Source organism: Pagrus major, chromosome 14, assembly GCF_040436345.1.
Source record: "Pagrus major chromosome 14, Pma_NU_1.0".
Lineage (NCBI taxonomy): Eukaryota > Metazoa > Chordata > Actinopteri > Spariformes > Sparidae > Pagrus > Pagrus major.
In genome coordinates this window covers 16,392,913-16,411,800 of record NC_133228.1, presented here as the reverse complement: position 1 = coordinate 16,411,800, position 18,888 = coordinate 16,392,913, and the positions used below count along the sequence as shown (strand labels likewise).

The following is an 18,888-nucleotide window of genomic DNA, read 5'->3' as shown; positions in this document are numbered from 1 at the left end:
GTGTAGGCATGCGCCTATGTGTGTGTGTGTGTGTGTGTGTGTGTGTGCGTGCGTGCTGCGCTTATCCAATTATTTTCGAATCCCATCTAAGAGAAACGTCTGTTGCTCGCCATCTGCAGAAGATGAGGGTGGCAGACATTAAGGGAGAAGATCAGTGATGGAATTCACATTCTTACACACATACAGCATACAGATGCATACATACACAGGCAGTTCATATTAACATAAACACAAACTTACACTCTTTGACCTGTGTGCCATTGAGGGAATAAACAATACAATAAAGAACAAGAAAACGATATGACGCAGCACTTTTCTGTGGCACTGACAAAACACAGACGCTAAATATTTGATACAAATCATGATCTGTTTTGTTTAAAAAGTACAACCTGTCCTACCCCTCGACAGAAAAAGAGGAATGAAGAGAAAATGGAGAAAGATAAGCAAAGGACAGTATCCTGCAGGGGTGGAGTGATGAATGATTCATAAATGACTGACTGAGTAAGAGAGGAGAGCAGTTATTAATTATTTTGCTGCCTCTGGTAGAGGATGAACATCTGCACATGGGGATCTGAACTTCTGTCCAGAGAGAAGGAGAGCAAGTGAAGGGGGAAGAGAGAGATTAAAATAAAAAAATGAGATTTAAAGATATCGATATATGAAGACCCCAGATTGCTTAATGGTGTCTTGTAACGGCAGAGAGTCAAAATATGCTACACATAATGCCAGAAACAGAATTGAATAAGAATTGAGAAGACAATATTTCGACTGCTGATAAAACAACAGCATCATCTCCCATTGCAACCAGTCCCCGAGGCTGGTGCAGTGAATAAGAATGCGTTCTTAGTCAACCTGCCTTGTTAAATGAAGTCAAGTAAAAAAAAAAATCATTGCTTAAGGGAAAAGACCTACATTCACCGTAGTCAAGGTTAGAAAAGTGTATCCCATAAGCCCTTCACAAGCGGCAGAGCAACCACTGAAGAGAGGGGGAACTTAGTCCCATGAGGAGAGTATGTAGTTATCGTTGAAACCCTGCAGCACAGACTAGGGGCCCGTTTCTAAGCAGCTAATGATGGTCAGGCCTCCGACATGAACACACATTTGCACATAAGTATTGGTAGGCAGCAGAAAGTATGCAAAAGAAAAGACTGTCTATTAAGATGGCCCTTCACTGGTCCATGTTCTGTATACCAAGATCCAACAAGGCTGCCAGAAACACCTGCAAATATTATTAAAGATGTCTAAAATGTATACATACACACACAGCAACAGTCAAGTCTGTCACCTGACATTGCATCTCAAGCGTCTGTCTGTGAGTGTGTGTGTGTTGTTGTTGGGTAAATATTGTCAGAGTGGATTGGAAGTCCAGTGCTGCGACCAGATGGGTGATAAGACCCTTTCTGCAGCCACCTTCACGGCCAATAAGCATCAGTGGTCTGTCTGCATACACACAAGCTCACTCTGACATTGTTAACAATCTAACACACACACACACGCGCACACACACACACACACACACACACACACACACAGATGCACAAAACTGCTTGTGCACACACACACCTAAATCGAATTAAGATTCAGCACCATGAGGAAGTTGAAGGGGTCGATAGTGCGTGCTGCTTTTCATGGTATCTTTAATACTTCAGAGCATAGCAATGTGTGTCACTGCACATCCAGCAGGATTGAATCATACAGGGAGGTGACCAAACCAAACGTCCACTGTACAGATCACCCAGCCATGGACAGAATCTACCAGAAACTTCAACGCTTGAAGAAAGAGAGAACAATGTTCACAGTACCAGGATTAGAAAGAGGCAGACGGAAGGAGAGAAGGAAGACAAAAAGAAAACGGTGGAGAAAAGAAATATAGAAAGTAATACTGAGACAGACAGAAAAAGAAATACTAAGAAAGAACGAAGCAAGAAAGTAAGAAAGAGGAATGAAAAAGCAAGAAGAGGGAGAGGAAAATGAGTTGTTCATACCTGACTGCTTCTGTAATATAAAATCCAATTTGGAGAGGCATAGATGTGAGGCGGGGGGGGTGGAGGATGAGATAAGGTGGGGTCCTTTTTCCCTGCCGTACCCTTGTCCCATCTTACGCAGTGCATGCTTATGTACACACACACATGCACGCACATACACACGAACACTCATGGCAACACACACGTAGTCTGTCATCAGCTCGGCAAACACTAAATAATGAACAATACGGAGGCTGTCCCAGCATGATAAGTGACTGCCCTATCCTTCCCATTAGTGCCACCCGCCAGAATTAATGATAATTATGTCACGTCCCTTCCCGTACTTTTATTGAATTCTTATCTACGAATAAACGAAGAAAGCTGGCGTCAGAGTGAGAGGGAAGGGAAGTTTAAAAAGATATAGTGGCAAAGTCGAGCCCAAATAAGAATATCTGAAAAGTCTCATTTAATTATTTTATGTCTAAAAGAAAAAGTTGCGATGTGGAACAGCAAAATAGTGCGAGTTCAATGAGCAATCAGAGGTCTGGAGCTAGAGAGTTGTGACAATCGCTGATAAGGGTTGAAGCCCCCTCTCTCTATCCCTCTAGGAAAGGTGCATAATTTACCAGAGCTTTGCCAGAGGACCAAGATACTGCAGAGAACATGGCTAAGTTTCTCCAGAGTACTGTAACATAATAAACAACAGAGCTGTGTAAGTAGGTGATGAACCACTTATGTATATTTTTGTGATGTGCTTATTACTGCAGGTTTTGATAACATAAGATAATAAGATAATCCTTTATTGATCCACAGTGGCAAAATGTGGGTGATATAGCAGCACTAGGACAGAAAAAAATAACTTAAAGGACAGTGACCTTGGATCATGGGGAAGTCACAGCGGGCTCAACAGCCCCCCAATGAACATGGCTGGACACCACACTGGGACTGAACACATCCTCTAAGACCAATAGATGCCAGTGTGACAACAGGCAATAAGGTATGGAGGCGATTAACAGCGCCTCCGACCAGGCGCTGTAGATCACAGGGACGAGAAGACACGGCAGAAATCACAGCCAATAAATGTTGATGTGCTTAAACTGAATCCAGTGCTGTCTAAAGATTTTTAATACACAACAGTACACCGACATTTGAGTATAATCTTGTCGAGACTGATAACACATTATCCATCTAACTCTTGAAATTCAGCTTGACGACCTTTTTAAACATGTTAAATATTAAATGAGTTTATCAGAAAGTCATAAACAACAACATGACTTTTGCATGAGACTGATGAAATCAAATCTGACATCTGTTTATGCTGCAAATATCTGGGGAGAAGCTTTAATACTGCTCATCTAGTTTTGATGGAATAAGGATGATAGAATTACAAAATAAGAGACGGCTAATACAACCTACAGTACAAAAACAAACCTGACCCTTCTGTAAGAGTCTTTAACGGTGGTAATAACTCCTTGATTGCTATCATGTGATGTTAATAAAAAAAGATATGGACTTGAGGAAGAATATTACATGCTGGAATCTTTAATAGGAGATTAAACATGTTCACAAAGTGATAATGAGGATGAAAACATGGCTGTAATTATTAGTGATTAACAAGACGTACTTAAGGACTGTGTGTTGGATGGAAACTCAGACACCTCATTTTGATCAGTGATTAATGATACAAAAATGATGACTGAGCAGGGAACGTATGAAATGCTTTCAAGAGTCCTGATTAGGCGTTTATGCGTGCACACTCACACAGGCAGAGCCAAGGATAATGAGTGTGTGTGTGTGTGTGTGTGTGTGTGTGTGTGTGTGTGTGTGTGTGTGTGTGTGTGTGTGTGTGTAAAGTGCTCTTTGACAACTCCAGTGGAGAAGGTAATGAGTGTGTGATAATACACTCAAACAAGAACTTAATGAGCCACAGGTAAGAAGTCTTGCTACAAAAGCAGCACAGCCAAGGATGAGAAAACTTCATATACTCCCAACTGTGATTCACCATAAACCATCCAGACACTGGTTTTTAATCCGGAGAGTATTTTGATCAATAACTGCTTAACGACCTGAGAGACTTGTAGTTACGACTCCTGGAAAAATGTTCACAATGTAATATTACTGTATACTGTAATATACCAGTCAGAGGGTGTCTGGAGGCTTGTCCTCAGGTGCTTTCATGGTTTGAGCTGCACTAAAACATCATACTCCTGAAATCTGTTGTATGTCACGTGAACTCACACATTTCCCACAAACACATACTCACTAGTAACATTTTTTGGCAGCCATGAAAGCCTATCTGTCTGTGCCAAAGTGAAAAAAAACGAGAAACCGAGGAAAGAAAATGACAGAAAGGATCAACTAATTTTTGGTGTAAAGCAACCATCTGACAAGGAGAATTCATGTGTCAAAGACAATATTTCGTTTTTTAGTATGCACAATAACAGCAACAGATGTCTGGTACGGGTTTGTAGGCACAAATTTTACTGCATATGTCAATGTTTTTGTCAAAAATATCACCCAGTTTTTCTTTAATTTATTTAATCCACAGAATAACAGTTAGTAGGAACATGATTTTCAGCATACAGTCTGTAAAAACTTTGTATTTAATCAGTTTCTCTCCTAAATGCAGTAATAAGGTAGATATGAGAGCTTCCAGGAGAGATTGGCAGGCTTCCATTTTAAAATTCCAACTGCTAACATGTATGTTACATTCTGACCATGTTATGTTGTCAATTAAGTGCCAGAGGATGGTTGGTAGATACTGTAGGATGTTGAAGACGCGGAACGATTTTACACACATTTTGCATCCAGTTTTTTTTTCATATTTTGAATCCTTAGCCAACCAGGCTTTATATTTCGGATTGTCAAGCCAACCCTCGAGAAACTTGATTAAAAATGTACCCATTGTATGCCATTCAATTCTTACTCCTACACATAAAATGGGACTGTCAAACATCTCTGCCCAAACAGGAAGTAAACTAACCAGTGCTCCCTCTTACTTGGATTATTTTTTTCCTTGAAATATTGAATAAATAATATCACATTATTGTAGCCCACATATTTTTCATCTCTTATATAAGAAAGAACAAGAACAAAGACAAGAAAACAAAGAAAACAAGAAAAAGGTGATTAATGGCCTCTATGCAACCTTGTTTGTTCACACTGTCCATGGAAACGTTGATAAACGCAGCTGTAAATGTATGGTTTCCTTACTTTTCTGATAACTACATCACTGCAGAGCTCATAAATGTGCACTGTATATAGGCAATTCAAAGATTTTACTGCATTTTCTTTCAAAGTAAGTTGGTTCCGGATGTCTGGAGTCAGTACAGTTATAAGGCACTTAGGGCAGAGCTGTTTAGCAGGATGTGATGCGTGTCCTTGCCTTTTTTTTAATATATATTCCTTTTTATATTTTAGAAAACAGAATAGGGCCAATAGTCTGTTTCCAGACTGTCTATTCTTTTGTCAGTACTTAGACCTGGAACTTACTAAAATCAAAATCAAAAATCCCTTCTTTTCCATTCTGCATAGGCAAGACTGGATTGTCTGAAAATGTGCACCATTATTTACCAAGTCACGACTGACCTCGCCAGGGCTCTTTGAAACAGCTACAAACATGTTGTACAGACTACCTCAACGATCGAAATTATGTTTTCCTTACCAGAGGCATGGGGCAGGTTGGCGAAGAACGTCTTAAGCCGACCAGCGAGCCACTCCATGCTCTCATGAAGGTTAGCCAGAGCCTTCAGATCGCTGACGTCACGCAGGATCTCATTCTGGGGGATCAACTTGTCTCCGAGGTTCCCAGTCAGCACCTCTGACTCCTTTGCAAAAGCCGCCCTGAATGATGCAGAGAGCGAGGGAGGTAAGAGTTTGTGTGGTTAGAAGGATAGACAGAATATTTTGTTGGCAAAGGAAAACAAAATTTGACCGTCACTCAACCAGCAAACACCCTTTATCAAAAATGATTGCTGTCAAAAAAGTGCTTTGACAAATAAATCTCTGATGACTAACAGGCGTGACTATGAAAAACCCTATAATCAGTCTACAGTTTTATGTTATCTGAAAGAAAATTACCAGTTGTTGGTTTGCTGCTTGGACTCAAAATGTCTTGTCTGCAGAGGCAGTGAGTGGCTTACATAAATACTATAATAAAAGTTAAAACATAACGTATTGCTGAACAGAATGGACGTACAAATAAATGTGTGAACAGTTTGTGTTTACTTGTAGAGTTCAATTTATGTGCACATGGATGTGTAATTGAATTAGGGCCATGAACTGCACAAATGTCCAAACTAGATAAATACTTTAGAAACAAAGGGGGGAACGGTAGACACTAGATAGATACAAAGACAGGTAGGCTGCATCCAAATGTCCAGACTTCGCAGCACTTGGAGAATTGTGGACTTTGCGGGTGCATTCGTGGGAAGTCCGCAAGTCTAGAGGGCTGTCCAAACCCACAATTTATCCAGCCCACAAGGGCTCTCAAGTGAACTTTCTGCAGACTTCCAGAGAGTCCGCTTAGGGAGCAGACTTCATCGGACTTCAGTGATTTAATTATCCAGAATTCATTGCAACACAGTTGTGACATTGTAGAACTTATTAGGAATGTGTAAAACAATAACTTTAATGAAACGTTACTTGAACCGTAACTTTAACCACATCATGATACAGAAATATGTAGAAGTAAAGAATATAGAGGTAAGCAAATTGATTTTATTTTTATAGTCTCTAGAGCTGTCTATTAACAGTATACAGTATTTGCCTCGCTGGCTCATACACATGCAGACTTGACAACAGTGAACACTTCAAGGCACGTACAACTGAAGTCCGCCAGGGCTCAGTCTGCAAGTCCAGAAGGTGGAGATTTGGATACAGCCACAGAGAGAATAATGGGAGGAGTGTAGGAACATGACAAAGATGGACACAGTGTCAGGAAAACTTTGTAATCTTATTTACTTTAAAAGGAGGGAGTTATGAGGAGCTAAACAGTTGGTGGGAGAGAAAAAACAGTAATCGGGGATACTTGGAAACGGAAGACAGACAAACAAAAGGCAGAGATTTACAGGGTGGAAAAACAAAGACACAGAGATCAAAACCTCTTTTTCACTACATTTGCAAGCACTTGTGGTTTTGGAGGGATAATTGACTTTGGTTACTGGCAAGAAAAGATGGCGAGAGAGCGGGGAAGTTGGATAATTTCAACACCGCAGTGCTGCAAACACATGGCATGCGGACCGGCCTCCAGAGTCACCAGGATGCCCACAAGTTCAAAATGCTTTGAACAACAGACGGGCGAAAAGAAAAACACCAGACACACAAACGCACATTCTCTCACTCGCACATAGGCATGTGTAGCTTATTAATGAGGCTTTATTAAAGCGCTGGGGTTGCCGGTCGTGCAGAAGCTAATCCCCCTTTCATAGTGATGAAAACATCTACGGCTCTCAAATCAAACAGCCTTATGGTCTCTCTCTTGCTATCTCTGAGCTCTCACCGTGTGTGTGTGTGTATGCGTTTCCGAGTGTGCCTGAGACAGGGAGTGTGAGAGAGGGAGGGAGCACGTACACAACAGATTGACTTTCTTTGGCCACATAACCAATTTATTTATTTACTTTACTATTCCGCTCCGATGAGCTCCAGTGTTCCCTGAAGAGTGCGCACATTCAAAGGCAATTTCGATAAGACTGACCCCCCCCTCCTCGCCTCCGTCTGCTCTCTCCTTATATTTTCCTATTTTGTTCTTCCCTCGTTTCCTCACTATGTTCAGATAGAGGGTGTTTAAAAGAGCAATCATGACTTATTTTATGGGCGCATCTTAGTCAACAACAGAGGGTTCAATAATATGTGAATAAAGGGGAGCAAAGACAGGAGGGCGGGATTACTTGCATGATTACTCAAGAGTGAGTCGGTGTCTACCTCTGCTTGTTTGTGTTTGTATAATGTGCACGAGTAGGTGTGCTTGTTATCCAACTTGTTTGAGTTTAGATTCTTTATGACTACAATAGGGTACTGTCCAAAACCGCTAGTGAAACTGGTTCAGATGAGTTGATTGTGTCCCAGATATATCTGTAGTATATCTGCCTATTTACCCAACCCTATTTATGACAGAATTATACATCTACATGCACTAGTACATTGAGTTCTGTGTGTATTTGTGTGTGTACCGAGTAAAGTCCTCTTCATCCTCTCTCTTCTGTCGGGTCTGTCTGGGCTGGGCCATGTTTGCCCAGTTAGGGAGTGACTGGAGCAGACGACTGATGTCCTCATCTTTAGACCAGGAGGCGCTGATGGTGAGTTTCTCCTCACACTGGACTATACCCCTGAGGACACACACAGACACACATAATGACATGCAGACAAACTCAGGCAAGTTATAAATCACAACATACAGTATAAATATTTGTTTTTGTTGCTCTTAACGGACAGAATTTATAACGACAAGAAACAAGTTTAATTTGCGTTAATGGTAAAATATGCAAAAGAGGCTGAAGTGAATTCATCTGTTAGTTTTAAAGATATCTGGTCATATATTTAGGTGATGGAAACAATTTAGATTTGTCCTGCTGTTGGCACTAAATGAAAGGTCAGGAATCACCAAAGTTAATATTATTAACCTTCTACAGACCAAGAAACTGTCTGCACCAAATTCTATGGCAATGCATCTGAAAGGTTGTCAAGAGATTTTACTAGAGAAATGTCAGACTACCACTAAGCAAGTGTACAGTAACTAATGATGAACTAATGAACAAATGATTTATCTTACAGACTACTATCAGTATTAGTCAGGTGGCTGAACACAGGGTTCACGAGCATCTGTGCTGGCATATAAAATAGTATTACAGCAGCTCTGATTTGGCGCGTAGAGAAATTGGGGCAGACTGCCAACATGTATTTGCTTTGTCTGCACATGTCTGGGTTGCAGAAACTGCTTGGTTCTGCAATTAATATCATACTAATACCATGTACAGGGGAGACAAGCTCTCTAGGGGTTTCACATCTACACACAGACTTGTTCATGTGTAAACGCACGTACACAGTATACTCACGAATACAAACACAATTACACACATACACATTGGCAGCCTCTGTTGGCCTTGTCTTTATCACTCAGAGGCCCCAGTGAGACTGAGGCTGACCTGTGACAGAGTCCAGATGGACTCCCAGCAGTCTGTCAGTCCTTTCCTGCGTCTCCCGCCCCCTTCATCACTCCCTCTCTTATCCCTCCTTTTTCTTTAGGTCCCACCCTTTACCTGGCCAGGTGTTACATGGTTCCACGGGAGCACAAATGGCTGGCCTTTCACAGCATCAGTGTAAAAAGTAAGAACCAATTCAAACTTAGTTCCATATTCCCTTTGTTTGGATGAATGTTGCCCATTTTAGACAGTGATAGTGACCTGGTGGTTTTTTAGGGCCTATTGATCATAAATCCTACTTATCACAAGTTAATAAATAGAATTTAAATTACAAAATTGCATGTGAGCTAGCCTCTCCCATCCTTTACCTGTAGGCTGTGTTGCAGATTTCCTTGTACTCTTTGAGCTTGTCACACACCATCTCAAGGAACTGGTTGGAGTAGGCACTCAAATCCTGCATTAGGCTCATCAGATCCTGGATGGACTTCTCCACTACCACCGTGCTCTGGAGGCAGAAACAGGAGAGAACATTGTTACAGAGAGAAAAACAGACAAAGTAAAAAGACATGGAGGAATTTGAGAGGACTGGATTTTATGCAAAAGCTCGGTCAGATCCAGTCTGCTGCGGTGCAAATACGACAGGATGGCTCCAACTTCACATGTCTATCTGTCACCGGCGGCTGGACTGATGACTGGTGCTGGAGAGCTTGTCAGGAGTCGTAACACTGTACTGGTGGAATGGATGATCCGTTGTGTGTAAGTGAATCAGCGCGGGTGCACATATTTGTGTGTGTTTTTGAACTTCTGTGCTGTGTGTGTTCTCAGGCTGAAAGTGAGTGTGTGTGCATTTGTCACAGTGCGCCCATCACCAGGAGCCACGGCAGGGCTGTGACAGCAGCCATTACAGATTAGCCACTCCTGCGTGACTAATAGCTGGCCCGGGAACAGCAGAGCAGCTTCATATCCCCAGACGCACTCACACATACACACGGCGAGGAAACTTTTCAAAACGCACACCTTTGAGCAATTCAAGAGCTGTTAAATGAGATTACAACTCAGTGTGTTCCCGTTTGCCTGCTCCCAGCACTTAACCAATCTTTCCTACATCTCCAATAATAGTGATAACTTGCTATTAGTTTGGTGATAGCCTTGCTGCATTCACTCTGAAACACGCTAAGACTACGAAAGCAGTACTGTGTGTGCAGCAGAGGAATCCCAAAAAGATACACAGAGAGGGAATCTTAAACACATGATTTCTATTCATAGATTCTTAATATTCATTTCACTGTTCTTCCTATGTAAACTTAACATGGAGTTCCATTGTTTAGGTGGGAAATGGAAAAATTAATAGCTTTGTCAAAGATGAATAAAATGGAAATCATCTGTGGTTTGTGGTGCAAACAACTGCAGAAGTAGAGAGTACACGCATCCAGAGGCTAGTACTGTACCTGCTTTTTAGTGGAAAACCAGGCAGAAAACACAGACAACCAGATGATCGAATCCAACATTTTGTTTATTCAAACAAATGGTTAAGAGTGAAAATGTAATATTTAGGGACAAACTCAATGAATATAACTTTCTTCCATAACAACATATTGAGGCTGGCCAAAAAAATAAAAAATAATAATAATAATTAACATGTACAAGCCCCAGACTGTATAATATGATACAAGTGATAGTATTATCTCTGTTATTTCAGTGCTAATAAAACATTTTTTTAAATGCCCAAGGCCAGTAGTGAGTTTCTGAGAGGACTGTAGGGGGCAGTAGTGACTGTAATTGATCATCAAAAAATATGGAGGAGACCCCTGATGCGATAGAATGACATTAATATTAATAGCTCTTTCTGTGTTTCAGTTTCCCCCCTCGCTCATTCTGTCACAAGCAGGCAAGCATGCACATAAGCGCACAAACACACACATATGCTCACACACACAAACAGCAGCCACTCCACTGAGGGAAGTAATGATCCATAGCAGTGCCCATGCCCATGGAGTGCTAACCAAGGCCTTGTCTCTGCCAAGGGAGCACCCTTTACTGTCCATGCCTGACTCCCTGTCAGTCTGCCAGGGTAGGAAGAAATACACAGACCCTGCAGGAAGGTTAGCTGTTAGTGTGGCTCTGGCGGGGGCTAGCACAACATCTTAGTGTTGGCTGGAGGGGCTGTAAACCTCTTAAGTAACACTGTAAAAAAAAAAAAAAAAAAGCTTTGGTTCTGATGACACAGTGATAATAATATGCCTGGAGGGACTTTTTTTTTTTTACACTTGCCTACTCTCCAAGAGGGTCAGGTTAAAGGGTCAGCACTGCTGAGGCTGCGAGGGATTCAGTGGGTGGCTCAGGGAGACTACAGCATGACAGACTTCTGCAGTCAGTATAAATCCATTACAGTTTTATAACCCAATAGACTTTGTACAAATTAGATTCTTTAGATAAAATTAACTGGATTGATTCAGTATTTACACAGCAACAATCCATTTGGGAAAACTGGACTGCTGCTACAGCGAAAATTATTAGGATCAAGAACTGAATTTATAAAGTAGATGGCATAAACACTAGAGCAAATGTAGAATACCCAAACAAATGATAATTTCAAATCTCTGTTATATTAGGAAATAATTAATTTTAGTCTTACCGGAATGTGATAAATATTGCATTAGTTGGATTTTTACACGTTAAAATATGTGAGATTCATTATTAAAAATGTGGGCAAATATGAGTGATTCGACTTTATACTATAAAGTTTTGAATTTAAAGACTTTGCAAAGATCATTAAAAAAGTAAAAGAAAAGCAACATTTGGAAATTTAGAGATGATAACAATGTGTTATTGTCAAAAACTTAATGTGCAGTCAGAATTATAACAGTGGCCCTCAGTCTTGCTCCCTGGACTTGCCGGCCAAGCCAGTGAATGGAGAAGAGTAAACAATGCATGCCCGATCCATTACTCCTGCTCTAACAAATGCTCTTGCGCCCAGCTCCCTTGTCTAATTCTGCTCATTTAACACAGCCATTTGTCTCAGGCTGCAGAAATCATTAAAAAGTAATCAAGGGACAGATTGAGAAAGGGAGGGCTGAGGGAGAGTGGTAGAGAGAGCGTGTTCTGCTACATCTCCTCTATCTTACTTGACCGTTACATGGGAGACATCATCCACTATGGAGGCTTCTCCATCTATGTTTGTGTTACTCTCTCCCTCTCTCTTTCTAATGTTTCACGCTTAAAAGGTCAGCATGCTGCGCAATCAAGTAAAAAACACCCATATTTCTCTCATAATTCTACTACATGGTATTACATTACCCCAGAAACTGAGTTCAGTTGCACTTTGCCTCTACTCTTTTCCATCATTACCACATAAAAGCATAATTATCAAGGAAAATTAGACTGGCGTCTTGAAAATGGATCTGAGAAATTTGCTGGGGTAAACTGCTGCCGTTGAGAGTGAAGACCACATCCATAGCGGTTTAATGACAGCAACAAGGCGTTGCTAGCACTCAGAGTGGAAGAGCTGCTAATGCACGGTCATCACTCCCGAAACCACCCTGAGCTGGTGCTAAAAGTAGTTATTTCCTTTGGTTGAGTGAGTAAAAAGCAAAACACAGGGACATGGCATCAAAATAGTACAAGTGCAGGGATGTAATCTGTAAAATACTTTTTGTTGCTATTTTCTGCCTGATAAATGCGAGGTGTCATTCTGAGGTTTAAAAGAAAAGGGAGAGCATTTTATCCACTCAAGCTCACTTAGGATATCTGAGTACACGCAGTGTGTGAATGGCAGTTGTGTGTTTTCTAAGCTGTGGGGGGACTCGAGGGCCTCAGGTTTGAAATGGAAACGGATCATGGGTTTCCCCATTATAATAATGGGGTGCCTCTCAAGGTTGCGCAGGGGTCAGAGTGTTTAACCCCGTGCTCTTTGCCATTTCACTCACACCCTGAACCCAAACCGCTGACTCGTGTAATGTCTGTGCCATGTCATTCACATGTGTGACCGAGGGTTGCCAAAATAATACGCACTCAGCGACGCGTGTACACAACTGCACACGCCCACACAAACAAGAAGACATGCAAAGATAAGTCCCCTTTTCCCCACACACGCACACTGAGGCTGTCCCTCTCCTGGGTAAAAGGGGGAGCTGGGCATGAGTGGGACATCGTCTTGACAGATCATTCATCAACGTCAGAGTCGAGCCACACTTCGAAGCCTCCCCTGACACACACCGGATGGCCCTCATGCTTGTGCCTGCTCAACCGAAACACATGCTTCTTTGTAGGTTTGTGCATTCAAGTTTGTTTAAGCTTTGACAACTAGGCAGCCTGCCTTTGTTTACTGAAGTGTGTATAATTTCCAAGAAAAACATGGCAAAAGACGGCTACATGTTATGTGGTAGCGGCCTATCATTAAAGGAGTATTTCATCACTTTTCACTGTGTTGTCAGTGAGAAAGAGCTGTGGTATTGTTCGTTTTGAAGCAGGAAAGGCCACGCATCTTCTCATACTGCAGATAAACAGTCCACTAAAATGTGTTTCTAAAGCAAGAAATAGGCAATGCAGTTACATAATCTCGATCAAAGTCCTTTTAGGCAAGTCTTGCCACTCAGCAACCATCTTGGCAATGTCCCTGGGCTGTTATTTTGGGCTATACCAGGCCCCGATCTAAATGAATGGGGAGAGAGCCAGAACTGGTCAATAATTAATAATAATTGAATGTTCATTCTGTATAATGCCTCTGTCTTGATTCATATTTGCTCAGAACTGCCTAATGTCGACAGTTAGATCTTATTTTGCTCTCTCTTGATCCGACTTTTATATACTTTGTGTTCATGGAGGCAGGCATACAAAAATGCACAAGTAAAATCTATGGTTCAAACAACAGCCCCAGGGCCAGCAAAAGTTGCCGGCAAATGAGCAGGGAGCTCTGGGCGCAGGCAACATGGAGGGGAATTTACCATTGTTTATTTGCGTACCCACACTCTAGTGATGCAAATCTGATAGTTTCCCTTTAAATGATTCATTTTGGACTGAAAGGAGCGAAAGAATGAGAGTCAAATAATGATGTTCACATGCACTTCAGCTTTGATGTTCACAGTATGGCATTAAAAACATGTCACCATGAAGTAAACAGACACATACATGGCTTCTGGGTGAACTAAATTGAATTATTAAAAGAAGACATCTTCTTTTTCACCCCCAACATCACCACTTCTGATGCAAAGCTTAATGCAGTGTTTGTAAGTGTTCTAATTGAGAGATGAGGAGCAATATCACACTTGGCTGATTACAGATGGGCTTCCATATTACACACACCCTTTTCACACCCACACAAAAAACACAAATGCAGGGTGAAAAATGGAGCGTCTGGGTATACTAATCCCAGGAATCACCCAAGAGTTCAGATTTGGTTCAACATAGTAACCCAAAAGTAATTTTTACTAATCACTCCATGATCCTCTTGCATCTTTTGCAAACAGCATTGCCTTCTGGTGGATGTGAGACGGATGCCCTTAGCATTACGTATAATTATTTATCACTTACTATCATCAGTTATTCTGAATTATTAATCACAAAAAACTGGGTTAGGCCAGTACTGGTTTGTGTGAGCAAATAAGAGAGTGAAAGAGAAATTATAATGTTGTTTAATGCATTCTGTGGGGGCTGTATATGTTCCTGCCTGTGCCCCATTAGGCCCATATGGAGCCATTGTATTGGTGCACGAGCACACACACAGGCACACGTGCACTTACTATGTGTGTGCTCACAGCAGCACAAAGATTGTCATTTGCAAATTCAGAGCACTGACTTGCTTCTAAAAATTCAAGCTGTAACTTTTATCAGGCGCCCACAGCCAAAACCTTCTTCCCTTCAAACCAAAGGGCATGTTTGTGGTAGCGCTGACATTTCAACTTCTCTCTCTCTAACTCACTCACTCCAAAGGCAAAGATTATGTCTCGTTACACACAGAGACTCTGTCAGTGGTAGCGCTGCATGATGTGAACCTGTACTACCCCAGGCTGTAGTTGGCGAGGCTGTTTTTTTCATTGCTCATTTAAATGCTCGCTCTGTCACTACGCACACAGAGACAAGCACAAACACACATATATTATGTACAATATATATCTATTATATTGATATAAATATATAAACAGCATCAACAAAGCACAGCCGTGTCACAGTTGTGAGAGAGGAACATTTCAATGGCGGAGGCAGGTTGGAGGCCCAGGGCAGCTGGGCGCGAGCCTCAGGAGTATTTGTGTTTGGTGTGAGATAACCAGGCGAAGGTGGGTGGTGAGGATTGTTACACCTTGAGCGGTGAGAGAGGAGGCAGAACAGAAACAAGGCTCTGAGGTGAGCTAGACTCAAAAAAATGATCAGGATTTGAGTCCATTTAATAGGAAAAAAGCAACTTCTTCAACATTATTGTACCGGAGGAAACAGCTTATCAAAAAATACCATTAAATACTGTAGTACGTGACACACAGCATAGCATTTAGGATTATTATTCAAATACAAAGACCCCGTACAAAAATATATCTAAATATATCTTGATATTTAAAAAATTAAAATGAAGATATGTAATGGTAAATGGTTCAAATTATCCTTTCATTCTACAACCTCTTCTTGACCTTTAAAGAGCACGAGTATGATTCTAACCTGTTTGAGATACACTACGTCATCTAAGTTCAAGTAAGGCTGAAGTGGAAACGTAAAATCAAATAATCCACTGGAACCCGCCACGTTGTCTTAGTGATTACAACGTTGTCTCTCTTGGTAGTGGAGGAAAAGGAGATTGGAGGGACTCATTTCAAGTGCAGCCAAAATTGCTGCGAGTAAGAGCGGTATTTTTCTTTTTTTTATTGAGGTGCCTCATTTCTTGATAACTCTTAACAGCTGTAAAATTGTCAACTGGATGCTTAGGCACAATCCATTTCAAGACAGATAATGTAGGAGAGGGCTCCAGAAACTATTTGGACTAAATGGAAAAGCATTTGGAATATTTATTTCAGTGTGAACAGGCCTATTTTGGCAGAATTAAAATGGGGTGTTTCGCTTTCAGATTCACGTTCCACTAATAAACCTGGGAAATGGCTTTGGTTTTGTTTCTGGTAATGTCTGTGTCTCTGTGTGGGGGTAGTGCATGCATGTGTGTGCATGTTTGCATACATACCACCCTCTTTCCCCTTTCCTCCCACTCCCACTTGTGTCCCAATCACAGGGCACGGCTGATGCTGCTAACAGGTGTATTGTGTTGTGATTGCTGTGTCTGCTGATGGGAGCAGGGTGCTGAGAGTCTCCTTAATAAAGAGAAGGCCCCCCACCCGCCCCTCCAACCTCTAATCTCTGCTGTGTGTGCGTATGTGTGTTAGTGGGGGCAGCAGGGAGCCAATCAACAGGAAGCGATCAACCCCCCACAAATAAACATTGCCTACACACATCATCACAAATAAAAAGGTCAGTGTCATTACTGTTATTGGAGGTGGATGTGCTAGTGCGTGTGCATGTAACACGTGTAGATGTGTGTATAGCTCCTCTCTCGCAAAGCTACATGTGAATATGAAATTTAAAAGGTCAACATCATTAGCAGGCCATTGGCAGCTCAGCATATCTGTAATGCAGTGAGTGCTCTGGCAGCTGACGGTGAGAGAATGAAACCAGTCTTTATGTGGCTCCAGAACAAGTTATGTGTTTATTCAAACACCCCAAAAACAGGCAAATACAGGCACGTACTGAATTAATAAAAATGTAGGGGCAGTGACTGCACAGACACAAACACAAACACACACTGGTATATGCAGATACAAAAAAGGCTAGTTAGCAGCTATTGTTTGGAGGAAAAGCTGAATGATACTTAGCTGAAAAGAGAGAACCTATGTGTAATGTAATTATGGCTCTAGTGTGGTCTTGGTTGATGAAGTAAACAAGCAGAAAATAAACAACTCATCTGCACTCATGGAAACACAACCGCACCCTATGAGTGGGCATGCAGGTGGCTCTACACTGCTGTCTTCTGGGCATGGAAAGGCAGTCACCCGTTTGGTGTTTTGGCAGGTTTTTTCCATTGCACTTATGTGAAGCTGTAGGTGCACATTGTGTGTATGCTTGTATGTTAGTGTGTTATAGAAAGGGGACAAAAGGGGGGGGGGGGGTCTACTAAGATTAATGGAGCCAATCTCCAGAGCTATCCAACAGAGTGACCATACCCTCCCTATCCTACATTCTCCTTCTATTCTATTCCCCATCTCTCTCTCTCCCCCTCTGCTGTTTTTCCCTCAATCTAACTCTAATTAAATGAATCAATCAGTGGCAACACCAAAGCTGGACAGATAGCATCACACTGCTAGGGCTCGCGGCGTGTATGTTTGTGCACTGGAGCCTAGTTCATGAAAAAAAAAAATGAGAGAAAAACAAGAATAAAGAGTGGGATAAAAATGGTCACAATAGATGAAAGGTTGAGAGCAAAAGAAACATCAAGCAAGCGAGAAAGAAAGCCAGATATCAAATAAGCCAAAGATATAGAAAAATGTAAAGCTGTGTGGCTTGGTTTCCTCCCTTGTTTCTTTAACACCACTGTTCCTCTGGAGATTTATCAGCTGAGGCTATGCTATCACACAGACACACGGATGGACGTTAACCTTTCCCTCTGAACTATATACTGTCCCAGTCAGCCCTTATCTCCTGCTCCTAGTGGACAATATATAGCCTGTGTCAGACTCATAATCATATCATTATTATTTAATATATGTACATGATATATAAATGCAGTATTTGACACTGCTGGTGCCATGTGATAGGCAAATCATCGCCGGTATCAATATTTCTTATTAACCTAAGCCCAGACTGCATGTGTATTGCTTATTATGGGCTGTTTAAGCACAACTAAGGTGTTATATTCACCTTGACTCATGTGCGGTGTCTCCACAAAGTCACTTGTCCATTTCTGCTGGGGAGATATCACTGACAAAGGGTCAAATAATTCATATAACATAAATGTATTTAATAATATAGGTCCACTCCAAAAGTTAATGCTATGGAAATGCATCCATAAATATTCTCTTCATGCTGCAAGGTGGAGGCAAAAGAGGACCAGAGGTAAGCTTATCCCATATCATAGAGCAGAGGGTCAGAAAATAATACACATTTCATGTATATGGAAAAGCGGCAGGAGTGATGCAGTTATCCATGAGTCTTAAAAAAGACCTGTGTGCACTGGCATATGCATGTGCGCCATTACATTTCTGCTTGGCTCTTAAACTCCTCAGCTCGTTTCCAGAACATACAAAACCACACATGCTAAACGTTATCTTCCAATTGGAACTATTGCACACATTAATGTGTGCTTCAGTGGTTGCGGAGAGCAGATGCGTCCATAAAATGTGCTCCCCTATGGTGTCCCGTATGTGGCTCCAGCCAAGGTGTATGAGAGAGTGTGTTTAATGTGGTGTAGCAATATCGAGCTCTCACCCTCTTGTCACCCGCGCTGGCACTGATGCCAGCGGTGTGTGTCTCTCTCTGATAACACCTGGCGCAGGAAGTATCATGGCACTTACAGGGAGCACATACAGTGACATGCATAGATATGGAGAGACAAAGGTGCACAAACGCACACACAACCACATCTGCTCCATTACTGGAAACTCTTTTTGTAGTTATAGTCCATTATAGACTACTGTCACTATAATCTTTAATTATCCATGTCAGTTAGAGTTGGTAGATTCACCAAATGGCCAGTCAGAAGCTCCTGACATTAAGTATTTTGTGCACACCCAAAAACCTACTTAAGTTAATATTTTCTG

General features: G+C 41.6%; 1 protein-coding gene across 1 annotated transcript in view; it reads right to left on the bottom strand.

Annotated features, from left to right (window-relative positions):
• exoc4 (exocyst complex component 4) overlaps nucleotides 1–18,888 on the bottom strand; it is a 117,384-nt gene that overhangs the window by 20,682 nt on the left and 77,814 nt on the right. The window contains exons 14-16 of the mRNA XM_073480568.1: nucleotides 9,472–9,608; nucleotides 8,135–8,290; nucleotides 5,629–5,807 (exon numbers count right to left, since the gene is read on the bottom strand). Coding sequence (XP_073336669.1) covers nucleotides 5,629–5,807; nucleotides 8,135–8,290; nucleotides 9,472–9,608 — 472 coding nt within the window. The remainder of the gene's footprint in view (nucleotides 1–5,628; nucleotides 5,808–8,134; nucleotides 8,291–9,471; nucleotides 9,609–18,888) is intronic.